The 24,050-nt window shown below is 44.2% G+C and overlaps 1 protein-coding gene across 4 annotated transcripts in view; it reads right to left on the bottom strand.

Moving 5' to 3' along the window:
- Window positions 1–12,050: 12,050 nt before the first annotated feature.
- DCTN2 (dynactin subunit 2) overlaps window positions 12,051–24,050 on the bottom strand; it is a 98,042-nt gene continuing 86,042 nt past the window's right edge. For all 4 annotated transcript variants that reach the window (XM_029594583.1, XM_029594584.1, XM_029594585.1 and 1 more), the window contains 2 exons: window positions 19,969–20,060; window positions 12,051–13,644 (listed from right to left, as the gene is read on the bottom strand). In XM_029594583.1, coding sequence (XP_029450443.1) covers window positions 13,558–13,644; window positions 19,969–20,060 — 179 coding nt within the window. In that variant the 3' untranslated portion in view covers window positions 12,051–13,557. The remainder of the gene's footprint in view (window positions 13,645–19,968; window positions 20,061–24,050) is intronic.

Genomic DNA, 24,050 nt, shown 5'->3' with positions numbered 1-24,050 from the left:
GCTCCAAAGGTGATATTTATTTATTTATAATTTTTCTATACCGAAGTTCAAATAACAGAGTTACTTATCACAACGGTTTACATTTCAACCATAAAAAACAATATGGGAATATGGGAAACTATAGACCAGTGAGCCTGACTTCAGTGCTAGGAAAAATCATGGAAACTATTATACAAAATAAAATCACAAAACATATAGACATGATTTAATGGGACACAGGCAGCATGGATTTACCCAAGGGAAATCTTGCCTCACAAATCTGCTACATTTTTTTGAAGGGGTAAATAACCATGTGGATAAAAGGTGAACGGTATATGTTTATGTAATGTATTTGGATTTTCAGAAGGTGTTTGATAAGAGTCCCTCATGAGAGGCTTCTAAGAAAACAAAAAAATCATGGGATAGGAAGTGATGTCCTTTTGTGGATTGCAAACTGGTTAAAAGAAAAGAAGAAGAGTAGGATTAAATGGTCTGTTTTCAGAGTGGAAAAAGGTAAACAGTGGAGAGTCTCAGGGATCTGTATTAGGACCAGTGCTTTTTAATATATTTATAAATGGTATGAGTGAGGTGATCAAATTTGCAGATGACACAAAATTATTAAAAATAATTAAATCACAAGGGGATTGTGATAAATTGCAGGAGGATCTTGCAAAACTGGAAGATTGGGCATCCATATAGCAGATGAAATATAATGTGGGTTTAATGCATATAGGGAAAAATAATCCATGCTGTAGTTTCATGGTTAGGTTCCATTTTAGGAATTACCACTCAGGAAAAAGATCTGGGTTTAATAGTTGATATTACATTGAAATCGAGTCAGTGTGCCGAGGCAGTCAAAAAAGCAATGTTATTAATTATTAGGATGGGAATAGCAAATAAATGGGTAAGAGTATTGTATAAGTCTCTATCGATATTGGGGTATTGTACTCCTTACCCGGGTTATATATGTCACATGTATGCCTTGAATGTTTGACCATTCAATAAAACATTTTGAACATAAAACAGAGGATGTCATATTGCCTCTATATCACTCAATGGTTAGACCACACCTTGAATACTGTGTGCAATTTTAGTTCCAACATCTCAAAAAAGATATAGAGGCACTTGAGAAAGTACAGAGAAGAGCAACCAAAATGATAAAGGGGATGGAACAGCTCCCCTATGAGGAAATGCTAAAGGGGGATAGGGCTGTTCAGCTTGGAGAAGAGACGGCTGAAGGGGGGATATGATAGAGGTCTACAAAATCATTAAAGGACTTGAATGGGTAAATGTGAAATTGCGAGTTTATTTCCCGGTATTACCAGGGCTGGTTTTGGTGGAAAAGGGAGTGATGGCCAGCAAACCGGCATCAAAAGGGGACTCCTTGGCAAAGCAGAATTAATGTCACAGAGAAAGCATCAGGGTGCATAGCACCGGCCGAACTTACGCCTTAGCTCCTGCTCTGGACCCCGCTGGATCTAGCCCTAGCCTTGAGAACTGCAGAGTGAAAATGAAAGAAGTCTTACTGTAATATGAACACGTGTTCTTCCCCCCCCCAGCACCACACTGCAGTAGAGGTTTGTGAGGCATTCTTGTGTTTATTAACAGCAAGGATAGCTGGAATGCAGAGGCTGCAAGCACGCTGTCAAAGACAAAAATGGATTCTCTCCCCACCCGTCACTTTCTAAAACACTTAAAAAAAAACAACAGATAAATCTGACACATTTTCTGATCGGCTGTAGGCAGTTGGGGTGGTTAATCCACTGACATTTTAATAAGATTCATAGGGTTCACCTCTAGTCCAATCTAAAACCAACCAACCAACCCTCTTATAAAGGGGTCTCCGTTAGCTGTATACAAGCGTGAATGCTGCAGTCTTTGCGCCTGAACTCACTGCACCTGAATCATGGATATGAATGTGGGAAGAACTTGGAGATATTGCTATTTCTTTCAGATTTTCACACTTGCCGAGCTTGTGTCAGCACAAAGAGCAAAACTGCCCTCAGTGTGCGAATGTGTACGAGCGGGAAGAAAAGAAAGTAGGATTTGTACTCTAGCATCAAAAAAGGTCTTTTTTTTTTTCTAAATTCCCACTGGCTTAGATCTCTAAGTTGCCTCTCTGAGCTGGAAACATAGGATCTCTTCCTTCACAATCAGCCATGCTTATAGAGCACAAGGAATTCCTGTGACTTCCGGCACTTAAAAGTTGCTAGAGAAAAGCCATTAAATACCTATTCCTCTTCATCCAGTTAAACCGGTACAGATGAATGGGTTATGCTCACTGACCAGCAGATGGAGACAGATCAACAGATTCACCAACAACCCCTTACATGCATCCTCGCTGGCCTCAGCCTGCCCATAAATCTCACTCTCCAGCAAAGGGTAGGTAAAGATCCTATGCTGTGGTCGATGGCCTAGTTAGGCTATATGAATAGGAAAATAAGACAGCAGACAGTTCTTAAGGTGAAAGACATGCTCTCCATCCCTCAGTTGAGCATAGCCCTGGAATATCCTGATTACAGATAGCTCCTGAGGAGAAAGCTTAGACTCCCTTTCTCACTTCAGCAGAGTTTCGGCCTACTGCTAGGTTGCCCCATCCCCACCCCCTTTTGTGTCCCCTTCACTGGGGGGGGGGGGGGGGGGGAGAGAGAGAGAGAGAAATAAGTTCCCCGTTTGAACTGGCACTTAGCTTTATTTATTTGTGTTTTGTAACTTTTTACCAGCAAGAGGAAAGGACAGAGCCTCAGGAACGCTGAAGGAGTAGCTGACAGGGTCGGTCTGTCAGGGCCAGAGGGAAGCCCAGTTCAGGTGAAATATTTTTACATTGTCCTGGCCCCTGTGGGGGGGTCTCTACAATGGCAAGAAAAACATGGCCACTTCGGCCAGGGCTTCCCAAACCTGTCCTGGGTAGAACTGGAATGAGAGAGACATACCATGGAAAGCCATACTCTGCTGCCAGAGAATAGGTAAACTTTGGCTTGTTTGCCCTGAACAACATCTGCTCTCAAGTCAACTGAAGTTGCCAAGGGAGCCTGCCACTTAGAAAAATATTAACATCCTGCGCTCCTGAGTTGTTAGAATGCCAGGCAGAGATCCTAGGACCACACTCATAAATTTTCTGTTTTGGGCCCTTTCTGGCCCCTATGAATATGCTAAGTAGTAGCAAAAAAACATGGAATAGACCTTGGGAATAAACCTCTGCCTCAAATTTAGTACCTGATTCACTAAGGATTTTTCCCATAGACACAAAATGGAAGAAAGCCATTAGATTGCTGTGCATGCACTATGTAAATGCTTAGATATGAAGGTCATATCAAAGAAGAGGAACAGAGGAAATCTTTAAAACAGCTTCCGAACAGCCTGACACCCCAGTATCCTCGCGTTCTCAGTTTTACAGTTATGGATGTGGTTGAGGACAGAGGTGGTAAAAGGCCTAGCGCTGCAGCAAACTCTGGCTTTTGTAGTGTTACAGACCTGGATGTCCTTGGATGAGTGTTCCCAAAACTACAATTGGGTACTTCTGCATTGTGGGGGATAGCCTCAGATTTACCAGGAGAAATCAAGCTGAGACTCCTTGAGAGGGACCTTTCATGTTCAGTGAGCATGCAGCTTAAAATTCCCAGGAAAGGGACACAGCTCATAAGCAGGGGCAGAATAGGTTTGGATCAGGCTTAGAAGCAGTCTTGGCCGGCGCTAGTATGGTACTTCAGTTAGCAGCTTGCAACACTATTGTACAAAGGCTGGTTGGGACACTTTGAAATCATTACTGTATAAACTGGTAATTCAGTTTTTCGAATTGGTATCTTGGCTGCCACCAGCTCCTAGAACCAACATTTTCTTCGAGGCGAAGGCTGGTACTGCTGTGGTTCACCTTTTCCTTAAACAGGAGCTCGCTTTCTTGATTTTAAGTCCCTGTGCATATTGAATATTGACGAAATTAAGCAAGAGAAGGCTTTGAACTTGAAAAAAAAATTTTTTTTGGAAGGCAGCTCCTGCGGTGAAAGACCCGCTCTCCCTTCCTTGCTTGAGAAGGGCCATTACATTAAAAAAAGACAAAAAGATAGTCAGGCATGGGCATATTTTGAGGTATCTCATGTTTTGTTGTTTGGGATCTATATCCAGTACCAGAGATAGGCAGAGGCTATTGCAAAGTTTTATGGCAGAGTTGAGTTCAGATTGTATCGTATCTATGGAACTTTGCGATCATATGAGACATCTGCGTCTTAGAATTCTCCCGTCTGATTTTGGGGTGATATGTTTGCTTATTGTCGCTCCACCAAGAAGCAAAAGGCTGTCAGAATAACACTCTGATATCTCCTTTGCTTGAATACAGGAGTGCCAGTACTAAGGCCCAATAGGGGTGGGGCCAATATACCATTTTATTTAGTGATTTCCAAAAAAACCCCCACAAACAGGAAGGATCCTTCTCTCTCATTCTGGCCTTGATGCATGGTAAAGAGTTCATGTGAGTCTCAATTCTGTCTGGAAGCCTTGAAGTCTTTAAGGAAGGAAGGAAGGAAGGAAGGGAAAATTTCTGACTTCCTTAGAACGTATGAAGGCTTAGCTTCACATCCCGATAAGGAGGGTTTGTCAGCACTTTTCCTTTTCCAGTGCTGATGAGATTCTGGCCCTGCCCTTTGAGGATAGCCATTAGTTCAAGGAATTCTCAAAAGTGATACTAATTGTGGTGGTAGCACTACAAACAGAAGAGCTTAGTGCATCCTTATGTGGATTTTAGGCTGATAAGGGCAACTCAGTACAGGAAAGTGCAGAGGCCATCTGGTGGGCAGGCAATCTTTTTTGCAGATTATGTTGGATAGCCAGCTTCTCCAAGTGCAGTTTTAGCTTTTCAGATCCTGGAGCTTCTGGGATCCCTATTTGACACACATGCAGGCCATGGTTAGATGTCGGCACACAAGGTTCAGCCCTTTTGTTGTTGTTGGGCAGGAGTACTTCTGTGTGCAGTTATCTGCAGCTTGTTATGTTCATGGCAGCATTTAATCTGGACCTAGCACAGGGGTGCACTTGTGTCCCTCAAAAAGTTAGCTACCACATTTCAAAATTAGAGGGAACATTGATATGGGGTTAGTTCTTGAACTCCCTGTATGCATGTCATTGTTGGCAGCTGCCAGCCTGTTGGTCTGAAGAGCATATTGTCTGGAGTCAAGTAACTCAGGGTCGGTATTCAAGGTGGTCCAGCATTCATTTGGAGACCTGATCAATTCTGTTGGATCTTCTGTAATTTGCGCCTTGGCAAGAGTTCAGGCAGTCAGAACAACCACCTTCAATGCCTTAACAGGGGAGTGGGTGAGCTTGGGGAGGGGGGAGAACCAAAATACTCAGATGTTTCAAGGGGTAGTGTTGTTGCTCCACAGAGCAGGAAAGAATCTGAGACTAATCGCAGCCTTGTATCTAATGTGAGGCAATGTTTAAATGGACTTCTCAGCAAAAGGTTATTGAAGGTGGGGAAGGGGGGGGGGGGGGTCCTGCTCCTAGACAGCATTCAAATAATAGCTCCCCTAATGATGAGGGTAAGCATCAGGAATGCAAATGTTTAAAGCTTTTCAGCCAGAGAGGTGAAAAACATTCATCCAGTGATAGTACTCTGGTTCAGAGTTGGCTGTCAAGACAATTCTGTATGGTTTTTGTCCATAGTCCTGGCTAAGGTAAGTAACTCAGGGTTTGGGGAGATCCTGGCCTGGTGATTCTATTGGTTTGTCTACTTAACAAGGCCTTGGTATGTGGATCAAGTGCAGTTTAGCACAAAAACCTGTTAAGGATTCCTCATCATAAAGAGCTCTTCTCTCAGGTCCAGTTCTGCAGAAAGATTTGGCTCATTTTGTCTTGGGTCTGGCAAATAAAAATGGGAGGAGGTTATTTTTAAACAGTGTGATTCTCTTCTTGAAGACTAAGCAATCGTTTTCTTCCTCATTCTCATATGTGAGTTGCTTTTGTATTTTGTAGGAGAGTGATTTGCTGTTCCTGACATTTTCTTTTGAAGTGTTTTTCACTTCAATTTGAGCAGCAGAGGGAGGCCTCATTCATCTCCAAGATGTTAAAAGAGTTTGGCAGAGTCCCATCCTGTTCAGGAATAGCTTTGGTACATCCCATTAATCTGCACTGGTCGAACTAGATGAAGAGGAAGGAGAAATTAGTTCTTACCTGATATTTCCTTTCCTGAAGACCAGTTAGACCACTCCAGGACCCTCCTTATACTGCTAATCTGCATAAACTTGCATAACCTTGCCATTGAGTTGTGGGCCTAAGGATGGAATCTGTGATATTTCTCCTAAGCAAGCGAGTGCCTTACAGAGTATTAAATAGTAATCCTGCTTACTGGTTGTTGTAGTTTTCTTTTTAGAAGCCCTTAGGTTTAAAATAGAAAAGGAAAAAGAGAGGGAATTTGTGTTTCATGAAGTATGAAGGATTACAGTTTCAAAATTAAGAGTGGTAATAAAGGAGAAGATCAGACACCAAAATGTGGTAAGGACAGGCCAGACCCACCAAATATGGGAGAAGGAGCCTATCAATCCACAACCCCTCCAGCATGTATTATCTAAACATGGATACACTTTTCCAGTTGATAGCAGGCTGAATTAGCAATGCTTTCTGAGAGCGTCGATGTGACCGGAGTAGGCGGAGTTTCTCTCTAGTAGTGACAGAGTTTTTAACTCTGTGCATCTGCGTGGTCGTCTTCCCGCACGATTCCATTTTTTCTCCTCAGTCTCTTTTTTTCCGCGAGCCGATAGCACATAGCTCAATAAGAGAGAACGTTCACAAAAAATTGGCTGATATTCCTTGCATGGGAGACAACCAATCCCTGCATCTGACAGCATGGAGGTTGAACGGCAGGTATTAAGCCACTTGGGCCTCTCTTCAAATTTAGAAGACATACTGCTCGCGTCTAGGAAACCCTTGACTAGACATAACTATGCGGGGATATGGCATCGTTATACACAATGGTGCCAACCAAGGCACCTAGATCCTCTCTCATCTACTTCGACCCAGCTATTGGAATATTTTCATACGCTCTACCTCTCAGGTCTAGCATACTCTTCAGGTCATGTACATATTAGCACCATTGCAGCGTTTCACCACTATCACCAAGGTCTTCCAATTTCTAATCACCCACTAATCTTTAGATTCATGTGAGGCATACTTCACTTAAGGCCACCAATTACGAAGCCTCCTGTACCATAGAATCTAAACATTGTACTCTAACAACTCATGGCTTCTCCCTTTGAACTCAAGCCATGTAAAATACCTAACCTGGAAAACGGTTTTTCTGGTAGCTATTACATCAGCACAAAGGGTAAGTGAGCTACAAGCCTTAGTTCACTATTCTCCTTACTTGGAATTTTATCATGACAAAGTCATCCTCTGCACTCATCCTTCTTTCCTTCCGAAGGTGGTTACAGCGTTCCATCTCAATCAAACGATTACTCTACCAATCTTCAAACCCAAACCTCATCATACTGATCGTGATAAACTCCTACATTCCTTGGACTGTAAGAGAGCTTTAGCCTATTACAAACAGAGAATGTTTTCCCCGTCAAGACCATCTCAATTATTTTCCTTCAATCCAAACAATCCAGGGCAACCTGTTACAAAAAGAACCATTGCAAGCTGGTTAAGCCAATGCATAAAATTCTGTTACAACAAACACTCTTATCACGCTTAATAGCAAACCTAAGGCCCACCAAGTACGGGCCACCGCTACTTCAATTGCCCATCTACAGAAAGTTCCGCTACAAGACATCTGCAAAGTGGCAACTTGGTCTTCTCTGCATACCTTCACATCACACTACTGCATTGACAAGCAAGCTTCTTCCGATGCTACACTGGGCACAGCAGTCTTGTCCAATTTGCCTGACTCTTAGGACAGTCTACTCTACTTATGGGTTGTCATCCTGAACTTAAACAGCACACCTGTGCAGAGACAACCTGGGAGCTTGGGACTCCCAGAAAGCATGGCTAATTCAGCCTGCTATCAATGAGAAAAAGCAAGTTTGCTTACCGTAAACGGTGTTTCTGTAGATAGCAGGATGAATTAGACATGCGATCCCTCCCACCTCACTACAGTCCACTACTACTACTACTTCCTGACTTGTTTTGCTACGCATCTGCTTGGTTACAAAGAGACTGAGGAGAAAAAATAGAATCGCGGGGGAAGACGACCGCATTGATGCTCCCAGAAAGCATGGCTAATTCATCCTATCTACAGAAACACAGTTTACGGTAAGCAAACTTGCTTTTATGTAATCGTTCCGGTATCAAATACCACTGCAGCAAAACTTTATATCCATTTTTCAGAATTGCTGCCGAAATGGAACGCTTACCCACACCTAGAAAGGAAAGATCCCATTCCACTTCCAGCAAAACCTCACCTAAATCTTTTTCCCAACCTTTTCTATGCGATAGAGAAGTGTACAACTCTTTGTTCAATACATATACTTTCAAAATAGCCCCCTTTAATTTATCAGCAGAGGAACAATACAATTCAAAAAGCATCTTACCTTTCAATGAGTTTTTCTTTAGTCCTGTGATCTAAAAAAAATGACTGATACATAATAAAAGTGATCCCTACTATCCAAATGAAATTTCCTCATCAGAGCTTCAAAACCTCCCTTCCCATCCTGGAGATGCTCTGGGCAATTTACACTTTGAACGGACCATCTCTGATAATACCTCAAATCCAACCCAGATTTAAATGTAATGTTATAACAGAGCAATGAACTATACCACAACTCCTGCTGCCCCACTAAAAGAGTATGCTACTGTGTCCAAAATTCTCAAAGTATTCGACTTGGAGGGAGGAACACCGTAAGTGCTTTCCAGGGCTTCTTAGGCTGCCAGATCATAGCCAACAACGGCACAGATCCCACTAAAGACTGTTCCAGCGCTACTGAGGAGTGGGCCTGAACAGAAAACCAACATGGAGAAAGGAAAACGTGTCCCAGAATCCCCTGGTTTTCTTAGCCTGCCTTGGCTGTATGAACTCTAAGTGACTCATTGAGAAAGACTTGCAGAATTTCCAGAACAGGCAGTCAAGCTAAGGTGAGGCTTAATCATAGGGTCAAACAAAGCAGATACCAACGGCGGGAACTTAAAGGAGAAACCAATGGCGGGACATTCAGGCTATACGGACACTACAGAGGCACTCTCTCAATTTATAGAAACACAGCCACAGATGTGGTAATTACCCTGACCAGCAAGATTTTAACAGAACAAAGGACTACCTAAAGAGTAATGGTAAATGGGCCCCACCTCCTGGGAAAACTAATCAGGGCAGTTCAGTTCATGTCATGCTGTTGACATGACAACCTATGTAAATGATTCATTGAGCAGTCACGCAAATCTCTAGAATCTTCTACCCTTGTTCAATATTGAATGTTATCTATAAAAGAAGGATCACTTCCTGTATACAATGAGATGCTGGTGGACATTTTGTCAGAGGCATGGCATCAGCATCTCCCAAGAATACTTATATTGAATAATAAAAAATTAAGCTTTCAATAAAAATCTAAGTGTTCTTGTCTCCCTGGCCATAAGCGTCATAAAAAATGGCATGGCGCTTAACATTATGGCACCCCAGATGGGACTCCATAGCCAAGGCTATCCACTGGACAGTCTTACGTCTGACTCTGCTGTACTGGGTCAGATCTATTGCTGCTACTTGGACTTTAATTGGCTTTTGTCCGAAGTTTTGTTTATTGCATAGTAATTCCTAGGAACAGAAGATTTCTGATTTCTGGGTGACTGGTTATTGACAAAGTAGTACCCGGAAGACAGCAGTGAGTGCCCCCAACACGGGAAGACAGATCTGTGAGTATCTTATATAATTAATTTGTAAGTTTAATTTTCTAGTTACATAAGTAAAAGATTTTTTTTGGCCAATTGTAAATAACAGTGCACTATTTCTTTTGATCTACTTTGGGGATGACCATTTGTAGACTAACTTATTAAGAGTGATTTTGCTTTGTCTGTATATTTGTTAATAAATTTGTACTGAGAAAACAAAAACAATAGGAGGTTTAAAAAAAACAAACCCAGCACCAGTTAGGTTGTAAACCCTTGCCCTGCTTGCGAGGCTGAGAGATTATCAGAGGAACATAATAAAGGGAACGTTTTTGGGAAAGTATAGCTTGCAATCTGGTTTTTTATTTATGTCTGATATCTGCCATAGTGTAACGCATTGCAGTGAATGGGGTCTGCATTACAATTGTTATGGAAGTTTCAGAATTTGAAAGGGAACTGGGAGCTGGAGAGTTAACTGTGTTGGCAGGTAAAGCTCCATTATGTGCAGGAACACAGTGGGGGAGAACTGGTTTACCTGACTTGCTTTTGTTTGAAAGGTATAAGCAGACTGATGAGGAATTAAAGTTGTGGAGAAATGTTATAGTAAGTGAATTTAATTTAGTAGATTCTTTCAGAAAGTTTGGTTTCATCAGCTTTCTCGGGCTGGCTAACATTGAATTTGGGTAGAAGCAAATAAGATATTGGGTTTGCAAATAAAATAAAATCCAAATTATGTTGCTCCAGGTTATAAACCATTATAGTTAGACCCTCCGTCTTTAACTCCAATATCTGTTATTGCAGCTTCAGGGGAGGGAACTCCCAAACTACCTGAGTTAGTCAGAACTCAGGTGACTTCATTGCCAGCAGTATCTCCAGCAGTGGCACTTCCCCAAACTTTAAAACAGCTAAGAGGATTATTGGGTTTGCTAAATTTTTGCAGACTGTGGATACCAGCGTTTAGTACAAAAAGCAAATTACTTAGACGGCATCTTAAAGGCAGTCCTGTTAGTGAAGATAAATTGACATTAACTGCAGAAGACTCATAGTGCACATCCCATATACCACAATTTATCTCAAATTTGGGTTCCAAATTTACAGACACTTTGTTCACACTTTGTGATCAGGGCTGGAACATAAGCTGTGGCTAGAAATGTTTCATTATAGTGATTTGTGTACTAGCGAAAAGAGTAAAGGAGCTGAAGATTTAACTAAACTCCCAACTAAGTTATATTCTAGGCAGATGGAGGAATTAAATAAGCGAAAAGAGGGAAAAGTGTTTCCAGATAGAATAGCTCCTGAGAAAGTATCTGGGGTAAATGGGTTTCCGATGATGTGGAATATGGAATAAGTGGGGGTGATGCTTGATATTCCCAGATTCAATTAATAGGTGCAGTAATTATACCTAGAAGGAGGGTAAGCATTAGCAGGGGAATAAACGGCATAGGTGTTTGCTATCCCTTCCCAAGGAGCTGATTTTGATCCTGACAGGAGCACAGGTATTGAATGCTGGTATTGTGGGGAAATTTGGACCTTTTGCAAATGAATGTAGAGCAAATCCTGAAAGAAATCCCCCATATAATAGAATTAGTGGGAAAGGCAGTCCAGGAAGATTTCCCGAGATTCAGCGATATAGAGCAGGGAATGGTTATACACAATGATTGCTAGGAGTGGTGCAAATTACGGCAGGAGCAGAAGAACCCATGCTAAAACTAGTATACAGTTACAATGAAAAGAAGTAACAAGTCAGTTTTTGTATGCACCAGATTGTCCAGTAAATTTGTTAGGAAGGGATTTGTTACAAGCCCTGTAAATAGAGATTTCTTTTGCACCAATCTCCGTAGTGCATTCAGCCAGACAGGAACAGCTTCCATAGGTGCCTGTTTCAGTATGGGCAACTGAACAAGACTCTTATGGCAAAGTGCAGAATATAGATTCAGTGGAAATTCAATTAAAGCCAGGATGAATTATGACGTCAATATCCCTTAGCTAGAGAAGGACAAGAAGTTATTAAACCAGAAATTGCATCATTTCTTAAACATGATATAATAGAATCCAGTGGAACACCTTATAACACTCCCTTGTTCCCAGTTTTAAAACCTTCAGGGAAGTGGAGATTAGTGCAAGACTTACGTGCACTAAATGAACTGGTACTAGCAGAATACCCTAATGTTATACCCATTGTTTTATCTCTCCCCTCTTATTCCAATCAATAAACAGCACGCAAGTAAGAGGCCGCCTAGTACAAACAAAATTTGGCACTCACGGCCCGCCCCTCACCCAAATATGCTTTATTAGGGATAGTATTACCTCCAGTAAATCAAACAATGCAGCAATTATTGCAACAGATATTTATAGCAGCCAAGTGTGAAATAGCAGCTCATTGGAAGAAGCTAACAACTCCTATCCAATGTTTATGGGCAGCTGGATAGTGTTCGTAGGATTACTGCTAACCAGATGCATTCAATTTCTAAAATTGATCGTATCTGGGCTCCTTATCTGTTATGGAAGTCAACCCAGTGAGAGATTTTCAATTGACTAAGGCTGGTTGGATTTTGATTTGGTCTTGTTTATATTATTAGTATTTATGGTAAGATGATCTGCCTGGATATCCCAGGATAATCTTAATATACAAATTACATTGTAACAGTGTGAGCAAAGTCAATAAGTGATCTCTGTCAAGCTTGCTGTAAGAGGATGGGTTGGGGGGGACTGGAGTATGGGAGAATAAAGAAATCAAAAATGCTGGAATGTTTTATAAAAGTTATGTGGTTTTTCATGTTTGATAAATTGAAAAAAAAAAGTTTAAAAATTAGCTCATTACAGATAATAGTGGTAAGCTGAGGTACGGATGTATATAAGATGTGACATCAGCGAACTTGTTGCTCTCTGTCTCCAGCTGCTGGTCAGTGAGCATAACCCATTCAACTAGACTGACTGGAGGAAAGGAAATTATCAGATAAGAAATAATTTCTCCTTAATGGAATAGTAAAAAGTGCATTCAACATACACAGTCAGCATTATCTATACAATCAGGATCTGCTAGCTCCCCTGTAAGATTTTTGAGCTGCAATGTCCTGACAATTTAATACACAAAGAACATCTAGACCACAGGCAGAAGCAGTCCAACAGTTGGAGTCACAGCCACTAATGTATTGGATATTTCCCCAAGATTTACATTTCCAAAAAAAATAAAACAACATTTTAAATACAATTCATTTGGTCTCTCCCTAGCTCCTGGAGTTAAAACATGCCAGGAATCTGAGCCTACTGGCACAGGATAAATATGATTGCGTTGAGAGAGAGGGTCTGATTCATAGGTGTAAACATCTCTTATAAAAACCACCTTTTCAGGTCATCCTTAATTACCATTAAAGTGTTTCTTCATAAATTAAATTATTGCATGGTGGTTGGGTGGGTGGGAGAGGGGGGAGAAACTGCATCCCCCTCCCCTATGACAGAAACCAACCCTCCTTTTAGCCCCCAGACTCCTGCATGCTAAATTAACCCATGACTAATTATATACACTAGCACTTACTCTTCAAACTCTAATAGGGAAGTTGTATCTTCCTTTACAATTTTATTATAATATTTTTATTTACGGGAACAAAAATGAACAGAACTCCCAACATGGCTGGAAAACTGTGATGTCAGCCATGCCGCTCATTTAAAGATGTTTAAGATCGCCATTCTTTCGTTTGGTGTTTGCAAGTGCCAGGAAATAGTGGTTTCTCTAGTGCAGTGTTTCTTGATGTGGAAACACTATCCCTCGCTCCCGCCGCTTCATTTAGGCAGTTTTTTAATCCTGGAGTCAATGCTGACAAAGTTATCTTCTACAGCAGCCAAGTTCTCTTTCATGGTTTTCTGAACCTGGTGGAGTAAAATAGAGGTGGATGAGAAGGCTGCACCTCCCTGTGATCTTAGGGCCCAGTCTCTTTACCTCCCAGTGCTCCAATTCTAATCCCAGCTCTGCCACGGACCTTTGATAAAAATCACGTCATCATCCCGTGCTTCAGTCTACTCATTTCTAACTGGGAAAACAGTTCCTTCTCCCCCTTTGACATTTTTTACACTGCCTGGAAGGCGGAAAGAGCAGAGATGCTTACCTGTAACAGGTGTTCTCCTAGGACAGCAGGATGTAAGTCCTCACACATAGGTGACACCATCAGATGGAGCCCGGCACGAAAAACTTATGTCAAAGTTTCTGGACCTTTGACTAGGCACACTGAGCATGCCCAGCATGTTCTAATCCACGCATTCACGTGGGGACCCTTTTCAGTCTTGTAACAGGATTATGATAAAAATAAAATAATAAACCATAGGAAAAAGCCAACACTGCGGGGTGGCGGCCAGGTTTCGTGAGAACTTTTACAGGTAAACAACTCTGCTTTCTCCTAGGACAAGCAAGATGATAGTCCTCACACTAGCTACTGGCTGCTCCCCAACACAAAAAGGGGACCAACAAGCACCAGCCAGGTGCCAACAGGCACAACAACCACTGTGCTGTTGGTAATAGAGGGGGAGACAGCCTGAACCCAAACAGGCCCTAGCTAGGGAGAGTTGGGTTCTACACTTCAAATAGGTTCCAGAGGACAGATTGGCTGAACTTGCCGTCACGTTGGCCATCGCTATCCAGACAGTGTGATACAAATGTGTGGAGAGAACTCCATGTCGCAGCCTTGCAGATCTCCTCCACAGGAACTGCTCATAAGTGGGCCACCAATATTGTCATGGCTCTGACAGAATGAGCTTTGACATAATGCTCAAGATGCAGTCCCGCCTGGGCATAACACAAGGAGATGCTATCTGCTAGCCAACTGGATAGTGTCTGTTTGGCAACTGCAACTCCCATCCTATTCATATCAAAAGAAATAAAAAATTGGGTGGATTGTCTATGGGCTTCTATCTGCTCCAGGTAGAAGGCTAAGGCTCTCTTGCAATCCACACTGTGCAGTGCTCGTTCGTCTTGGTGCAAATGAGGCCTGGGAAAGAATGTTGGCTGGATGATTGACTTAGGCAGAAATTTAGGACGCGCATGTAAGACCATTCTGTCATGATAAAACTTGGTATAAGGTGGATAAGTCACTAAGGCCTGGAGCTCGCTGACCCTGAGCGCTAAAGTGACCGCTACCAAAAATATGACCTTCCAGGTCATGTACTTCAGGTTACAGGTGCGCAGCAGATTAAAAGGAGCTTTCATCAGCTGAGCTAATATGTTAAGGTCCCAAGATCAGTGGGAGGCTTCAACTGAAGCAGGCCCCGCATGAAGTGTACAACTATGGGTTGTACAGAGATGGGCATACCATCTACACCTTGGTGGTATGCTCCAACAGCACTCAGGTGAACCCTGACTGAGTTGGTTTTTAAGCCAGCCTCCAATAGGTGCAGAAAGTAATCAGTTTGTGTGTGGAGCAGGAGAAAGGATCTAGGGCCTTTCACTCACACCACATGGAAAACCTCTTCCACTTCAGTCCATAGGACTTCCTAATGGAAGGCTTTTGGGAAGCTACCAGGACCCGAGACATCTTTAGAAAGATCAAGTGGCTGCAGCATCAGCCTCTCAACATCCAAGCTGTGAGCGACAGGGCCTGGAGGTTGGGATACCGCAGCCTGCCCTGATCCTGAGTGAGGAGATCTGGGAAAGTCCTCAAGCTGATCGGTTCCCAGAAGGACAACTCCCAAAGGAGTGGAAACCAGACCTGTTTTGGCCAATTGGGGGGGGGGGCTATGAGGATCCTGGCCCCCGATCCTGTCAGAGCTTCAGGAGAGTCTTTGCGACCAGAAGGAGTGGAGGATATGCATACAGAAGATCCTTACCCCAAGGGTGGGCAAAGGTGTCCGAGGCTGGTTTGCCGACTGACCTGTACAGGGAGCAGAACTGAGTCATCTTCCTGTTGCAGGGGGCCGCGAACAAGTCCACATCTGAGTTTCCCCAAATGCGGAAGATCTGGTTTGCTATCGCCGGTTGAGTGACCACTCGTCAGGTCTGAAGGTGCGACTCAGTTTGTCCATTTTGCTGTTCTCCATTCCGGCCAGGTACATGGCCCGGAGCACCATCCCGTGGGACAGAGCCCAGGACCACATCTGTACCGCTTCCTGACACAGGAAGTATGACCCCGTGCCTCCCTGCTTGTTGATATACCACATGGCCACTTGGTTGTCTGTTTGGATCAGGACAATTTTGCTAGACAGACGATCCCTGAAAGCCCATAGAGTATACCTGATTGCCTGGCGCTCCAGGAAGTTGATCTGACACTATTTCTTGAGCGGACCACAGACCCTGGGTGCAGAGCCCCTCTACATGGGCACCCCACCTCAAAGTGGACGCATCCGTGGTAAGGACAATTTGAGTAGGGGGGGTTCTGGAAAGATATTCCCTGTTCCAAATTGAAAAGGATGCACCACCAGGACAAGGAGTCCCGGAGGGGCAGTGCAATGTAAATGCGGTCCTGAAGGTCCTGGGTGGCCTGGCACCATTGCGACCTTATGGTCCATTGGGCTCTGTGCATATGCAAACATGCCAAAGGAGTGACATGGATGGTTGTGGCCATATGGCCTACCAGCTTCAAACGTGCCAGACTGATTCAACAGAGGTGTTGAATCACCTCTGCTATGGACGCCAAGGTGACTGCCCTGGCGTGCGGCAGGAAGACCTTCACCTGAGCCATATCTAGCAGGACTCCTATAAACTCCAACTGAGGTGACGGCTGAGGTGAGACTTCAGGTAATTGATGACAAACCCTAGTGACTCCAGCACCCGGATGGCCAAGCGCAAGCATCGATCTGCCCCTGCCTGAGAGGCGCTCTTGACCAGCCAATCATCCAGATATGGAAAACATGCACTCCCAGTCTGCAGAGGTGTGCCCCACCACAGCCAGGCATTTGGTAAAGACACATGGGGCAGATGCTAGCCCAAACGGCAACACTCTGTACTGGAAATACCGTTTTTCCATCACAATTCTGAGATATTTCCTGTGACCCGGGAAGATCTCTATGTGAGTGTACGCGTCCTTTAAATCAAGAGAGCATAACCATTCCTCTTTTTGCAGAAGGGGAAATCAGGGTGCCCAGGGAAACCATCTTGAATTTTTCTTTTCTTAGAAACTTGTCCAAGGCCCTCAGGTCTAGGATGGGTCGGAGTCCCCCTGTTCTCTTTAGAACATAAGAAATGCCATCAAGCCCAGTATCCTGTTTCCAACAGTGGCCAATCCAAGTCACATGTACCTGGGCAAGTACCCAAACATTAGATAGATCACAATCTACTATTGCTTCTTAATTACCGTTATAGCAGTTTATGGATTTAAACCTCTAGGAACTTATCCAAACCTTTTTTTTAACCCAGTAACACTAACTGCTGAAACCACATCCCCTGGCAATGAATTCAAGAGTTTAACTATGTGCTGAGTGAAAAAGAATTTTCTTCGATTTGTTTTAAATGAGCTACTTGCTACCTTCATGGCGTGCACCCTGGTCCTTCTATTATCAGAGAGTAAATAACCGATTTTGCCCTGGTGGGACAGACTCAACCGCCCTGGCTATTAAGAGGGCAGAGAGCTCCCGAAGAAGTACCTCATGATGCACTACCGTCCCCAAAACGGGCAAGGCGGAAAATTTGGCAGGACACCCAATAGGTTCAATCGGTACCCTTGGTGGACGATGGTCAGAACCACTGGTCTGAGATTATTACTGGGCCACCGATTTGCAAAGATGCCCAGCATCTCGGGTATGGGGGATGGCTGATGCCCCTACGATCCAGTCAAAACCCCATCTTGGGATTTGACTGGGGCGCCAGCTAGGGCTTGGGAGCCTGCTGCTGCCTGGGACGGCCATGAGAACCCACCTTCTGGGAATGGGGAGAGGGGGCCTGAAGGATAGTAATTTCTCTGTCTGTAGAAAGACTTCCTCGAGCCATACCTTGCCCATCTCCTGGCTGAGGAGGGCAGGCCTGAAGTGCTAGCGAAGAATTGTTGGAAGGTCTCATGGTGATTCCGCAACTGGGCCACTGCATCCCTCACCTTAATTCTGAAGAGATTCGCCCTTGTGCATGTCAGATCAGCGAGTCTTTCGTGTACCTCCAGACGGAAAGTCGAGAATCGCAGCCATGCCATTTTGCAGGCGCCGAGTCCCGCTGTAGAGACTCTCGCTGCAGTCTTGAAAACATTGTGGGTACAGTGCACCAGCGCTCCAGGCCCTGACGCACCAGCAACAGGAAGGTGTTTTGCTATTGCTGAGGTAGCCGCTCGCCCGCCTCCTGCACATTTCCAGACTTGAGAGTATTGGCTCATTGTAGAGCTGGTAGGAGGCAATGTGGGCAATGTGCATAGCCCCCTGAAAAACTTTCCTCCCAAGGGCATCCAGCGCTCTGTGCTCTCTCCCAGAGTAATACAATTCCAGTAGAGAGTGCTCGATGCCCCACAGTGCCCTGTTGACCGCCAGCTGGACTCTGCACTCCAACTCCTCCTCAAAAGTTGCTGATGCCAAAACGGACTGGGAGGCAGGAGGTGTGGCCAGATCTTCCTCTGAATCTCAAGGTGGATCCACGATGGACACCTGGACCGGTGGAGATAGCCTTGGACCCCGGCATCAATGGAGGACAGGCATTCCTCACAGAGGGGTTGCGCTTCAGTGGTATCGCGGAAAGAGCCGGTGCCAACCCGCACATCAAGGACAATTGGTGCGGATGCTTCCTTGGCTTCCCTCGGTGCTCAGCCCGGTCTTTCCCCAGTGCCAAGGTCAAAGACGATGAACCAGATATCCTTGACCTGGAGAAGACCGACAGGGGCCGGGTCCCTGGTGCCCCTAGCTGCCGGTGGCATTGACGGAGTGGATGGCCCCACCAATGTCAATGGCTCAGTGTCCATCGGTGCACCTTCAGCATCAATGCCCCAGATGCTGACGTCAATGACTTGGACTTCTTCACCCCAAAGAGCTTCTCCATCTTGTCAAGGTGAGCACGACGTCCTTTAGAGGTTATCTGGTCGCACACGTGGCACCCCTGAATGTCATGTGATGCCCCTAGGCAGAGGATGCACACCTTGTGCAGGTTCATGATGGACATGGTCCTCGGGCAGAGGGCATTGATGAAACCCCGAAAAGGCCATGAGACGAACTGAAGAAGTAAAAACAGTGAAAGCGGCGGGCAATAGACACCTGTGGGCACCAAAGCATTGCCGCCATGAAAGGAATGGATCGAAAGAAAAAACTTACTGAACAGACAAAAACCTTGACTAGAAGTGAAGGGAAACAGAGAGGGATCCACAATTGGAAAAAAAAACACGATAGGCACCAAAAAAAAAAAATATCAGTGAAAATTTCCAAAACGTTAGTGTTAAGAGGTTTTATATGAGCTCAGAAACCATGATGCAATAGCTCCGCAGAAAAAAGAGAGAATGAAGAGGGACTCCGAGTGGATGCGTGGATTAGGGCATGCTGGGCATGCTCAGGGTGCCTAGTCAAAGTTCCAAAAATGTTGACATAAGTTTTCCTTGCCGGGCTCCATCCACTGATGCCACCCACGTGTGAGGGCTAACATCCTGCTGTCCTAGGAAAATATGTGCACACAATTTTAAATGGATGTATGTATGTGCGCGCAAATCCCACTTCTATCCTGTAAATGGGGGATTTTAAAAGTCACTTGCGTCGATGCCATAGCTAGCTTCCCCCTTTCCAAATGCCCCTACTTTAATAGCTTCCCTTCCCCCATTAGCCCAGACTCTTAAAACCCTGCTGACTAGCATAGACTTTATTTTATGAATTATACACCATCCATAGCAGTAGCAAAGTTATATGGCAGGGGATCCTGGCGCACAGCTGTACACAGAAGTATTTACATGCACATCTTGTGGCCAGGCCCCGACATACCCTGCCTACATCCCACCCCTTTTTCGAGACCTTTTGCTTGTGCATGCAGCGGAAGATACGCGCGGTCCTCAGGCTGCTTTTAAAATCCACTTGGCACATGCTGGCTTGACTTGTGCGTGTATCTCCCGGTTTTAGTGCTTGCTGGGCTTTTATAATTCACCTTTAAGCCTTTTCTCTGCACACACATTCTCTGGTTGTGCAGATTTAGCACCCAATGCATTAGCATATCATTAGCTTACTGGATCGAGAGTTAAAAAAAAAAAAAAAAATTTTAGCCTGTGCATTAAGAACAGTGGATTCACAGAGCCTCCTGTTGCAACAAATATTACATACCAGTGTTAATGCTGTCAAGTTGTCCTTCAGGGAGTTTGCTATCATCTGCTGTGTAGTGTCAAGGTGAGTCAGAAGCTGACCAAACTGCATTGCTGGAAGAAATAAGGAAAGTGTAAACCATGCTGGGATTATTCAGGCAATGAACAGAAAATTCAGTACGAGCCCAGAAAGACGTTAAGGTCAGCTTTGAACAACTTGCTTGGTAATGAATGCAAAATATTTTTATTTTACAAAATATTTGTAAGGTGTTTCTAACAGAAATTCTGAAACAAAGGGCCAGGGTACGAGGCTGGAAGGGGGATAGACTCAGGTGTGCCAAAAGGAAGTATTTCTTCATAAAAAGGGAAATGGATGCATGGAAAGTCTGCTTACCTGTGAACAGGGTTCTCCGTAAACTGCAGGATAAATCGGTCATAATATGTGGGCTATGTTATCCGATGGCACCAACAAGGACCCAGCTCAAAGAGTTCAGTATGTGAAGCCTCATAAGCCCCTCAATCTCTTCCAGAGCTTAAGTGTTAGCGAGTTAGTTGACTGTCTGGGGAAGAGGGCAGGTATCAAGCATGGCCGATTCATCCCATTGTCTATACAGAACCCTGTTTACAGATAAGAAAACTTCCTTTCTCCATTGCAAGCAGCCATGAATCAACCATAACACGAGTCCCCAAAGCAGCTAAGGGCTGTATTTGTGGAGCAATTACTTAAAAGATTAATGTGGAAAGTGGATGCCACTTTCAGAAGAAAAATGTTGAGTATGCAGAACAACCCTGTTGTGAAAACTGCAGATATGGAGAATATGAAAGCAGAGCCTGATTTTTGTAATTTGCCTACTCTTCGTGCCAAAGTAATAACAACAAGAAACATGTTCCGGGTGAGAAATTTCAAGTTAATTAAGAGGTTCAAAGAGAGATTTCAAGGCACATAGAATGTCACAGACCTTTCATGAACTTTGATACAGAGAGAAAGCTATCAGAGAACCTTTCATCTACTGGTGATAAGCTGCAGTGATAAGCTGCAGTGGCGCAGAGACGAACATTAATTGAAGAGTTATTAAAGCCTGAGAATGAAAGGAAGTACAGATATTGAAGCAAGTCCCTCAGACCACAGGAGAAGGTATCCAGCTGGCTGGGCCTGCACCAACTTAAAAACCTCTTGCACTTCGAACTGTAGGATATTCTGGTTGAAGGCTTTCTAGCTAAAATCAACAAGTCCTTCACCTCCTTAAAGAATAATGAAGAGACTACTACATATACAACATCCAGGCTGTGAAGAAGTCAGCGATGGTAGAGCCTTCTCTCTTCCTGTGTGATGAGAGATGGAGATATCCCCAATACGACTGAACTGACATGTTGAGGGATTGCAGGTGGCATGCTAACACAAGTAGTGGACATGGATACACCACTTGCCATGGCCAGGCTGATACTATGAGGATTACTCTCATCCTCTCCTGAAGGGTATTCTAGACAGTCTCAACAATGGGAGGACTGGCAGAAAACACAGAGAATACTGGCGCTCCATTCTAGCACAAAAACATCAGGAGCTAATCTGTGTTGTTCAGATGAATGGAACAGAATTTCTCAACCTTCCTGTTGTCTTCTGAGATGAAGAGATCACTCACCGGTATTCCCCCATGACTCAACTAGTCATCCATGACCTGTCGATTCAAGGACTACCCTTGCAGTTGGAGCACACTGCTGAGATTTTTGCCAATGCATTCTGGATTCCCTGCAAGTCAGTCATCTGGAGCTCTGTGTTGTGATCGGCCCATGATCAGATTTGGAGGACCTCTCCTCACAAAGGGCTTATGAGCCATGCCTCCTTGCTTGCACAGAACAATACCACCGGGTTGTCTGTCTAAATCAAGATTTTCTCAGCTGAGAGCAGATGAAAGAAAGCCCTTGGAGCATAAATGACTAGTAGCACCAGAAGGTTGATTTCCAGGTGACTTTCTGCTAGGGACCACATACCTTGGATTCAGGCAGCACCAGTGTGAGCTCTCCACCCCCTTGTGAAGGTGGCAGTAGATAGGGGCATTTAATATGCTGGGATACATAGTGAAAAACCCACCATTAGAACCTCTGGGTTCATCCACCATTGAAAGGACATTCGCATCTCAGGAATTATAGATGTATGGTAGGATAATGGCAGATAGAGCTGATCCCACTGGCTTTGGAAGACCCATTATCCATATAAGTCAGAGGAACCAGAAGTACTGCCATGGTCATGTGACCCAGAAAAACAAGGATCGACCTCACTGATGTCTGGTTCTTCTATAGAAGGTTCCCCACCAGGCACCTCAAAACTGACTTTTTCAACTGGAAGAAATTTTCTTGCATCTATCCAGTCTTCTATGAACTGAATCTTTTGGGACAAAACCAAGTTGAACTTTGAAGAAGTGACCAGGAATCCCAGGGTCTGGAGCAGCCAGATGTTTGTGCTAAAGGACTCTTCCACCAGACAAAGGCCCATTGCCAACAAATCATCCATGTGTAGTATCACGAGGACTCCCTGCCATGGAAGTTTTGCAGTTTCAACTACAAGAAATTTCATGCACATTCTTGGGGATTCCAAAATGTCAAATGGAAGAGCCTTTTACTGGATAGTGCATGTTCTTCAACATGAACTTGAACTTTTGATGAGCAGATTGGATCTGAAGACACTTATGTACACATTCCTGTTCAGAGTTCACATCCAATCCCTAAGCTGAATGACAGAATCTTCTGGATGGAGTTAATCTTTAACCTCTCTCAGACCAAAAATCCTTTCAGCGTTTGTAAATCCAGGATAGGTCTCAATTCCCTTTGTTCCACCTCAGGAACATGGGACAAATTTGATTACCTTCTGTTGAAGAAGAAAGCATAGGTGTTGGAACAGGGTCATTCCTGCCCACAGGCAGAAAGATTACTCCAGCTGCTGCGATAGCAGCACCGTCAAACGATGGCATGCCCCTGCTGTGTGCTCCCCACCCCCCATGGCGGAAAAAAGACCCTGTAGGGATAGTGACCCTCCCATGGGGTTCCCACTGTAAGGATACTTTGAGAGGGTTTTCTATGTAGTGGTGGGAAAGAAATTAAAAGATAATTGCAGCACAATAAGATTGCACTGATCAGACTTGTAAAAATAGCCAAGGCTGTTGAAATACTAAAATGTAAGCTAAAGGTTAACCAGTATGTTAAAGGTCAGCATTAAGTTTCATTTTTGCCAACTGGGCTCAATTTACAAGAAATTGTATGACTTGCAAAAATTCAATCTTATTAGCATATATGTGCTAAAATTATATTGCCAACCAGTTGGAAAATGTTATGCAAACAAACTAACCCATTGGCGTGTAAGTTTAGGGGCAGCAAAGTATTTAACTGAGTGCTAATGGCTCAGAAAATCTAAGCTGGTGGTTTGGTAAGCTGCACTGCTCCTATTATGCGATATATGAAACTTGGTTCCTGGACATACCCAGATCAGTCCAGACCAGTGGGCTATGCACTCCCATCAGCAGATGGAGGTAGAGAACAAAGCTTCGAGGCACTACTACATATCAAGTGTGCCACCTGCAGCTCCTCAGTATTTCTCTGTCTCCAGCAGATGGTGGTGGTGCATACCTGCAGCTTTGAGCTGAGTTCTGTGCTCCCCGAGGTGCCAGGTTCTGTTTTTGGGCCATCCCTCTGGTAGAGCCGGGCAAACGGGGGGATTGGATACCCCTGGCACTGTTAGCCAGAGGACCCCGAGACCACCAAAAGCCAGGGGACTGGCTCCCTCAGCGGTCTCGAAGCCTCCCTTGGAGTGTCTGCTGACCCAGGGAAGTAGCCCCTTTGGGGAAATTTTTTTTTTTTTTTTTAAAGTTGGGCAAGTTTTATTTAAAAAAAAAAAAAGGGATTGGTTTTTTCTCCTTGCTTTTTGTCAGCAGTTCTGCCTGGTGCCTCAATCTGCTTGGCAGAGCTGAGCCTGGCAGCCCCTCGAGCTTCAGAGGGCTCTGGGGGAGAGATCAGGCAGCGGGTTCAGGGTCGTGGGGTCTTGCCCTATCCCGGCGGGGAGTCAGGGCTGTGCTACTAGAAATCACTCAGCGGTGCCAAGCTAATTTTAGCCAC

The sequence above is a fragment of the Rhinatrema bivittatum genome, chromosome 3, assembly GCF_901001135.1.
Source record: "Rhinatrema bivittatum chromosome 3, aRhiBiv1.1, whole genome shotgun sequence".
In the NCBI taxonomy this organism is placed as follows: Eukaryota; Metazoa; Chordata; class Amphibia; order Gymnophiona; family Rhinatrematidae; genus Rhinatrema; species Rhinatrema bivittatum.
The sequence above is the reverse complement of the archived record's forward strand: the minus strand, read 5'-3'. Positions and strand labels throughout refer to the sequence as shown.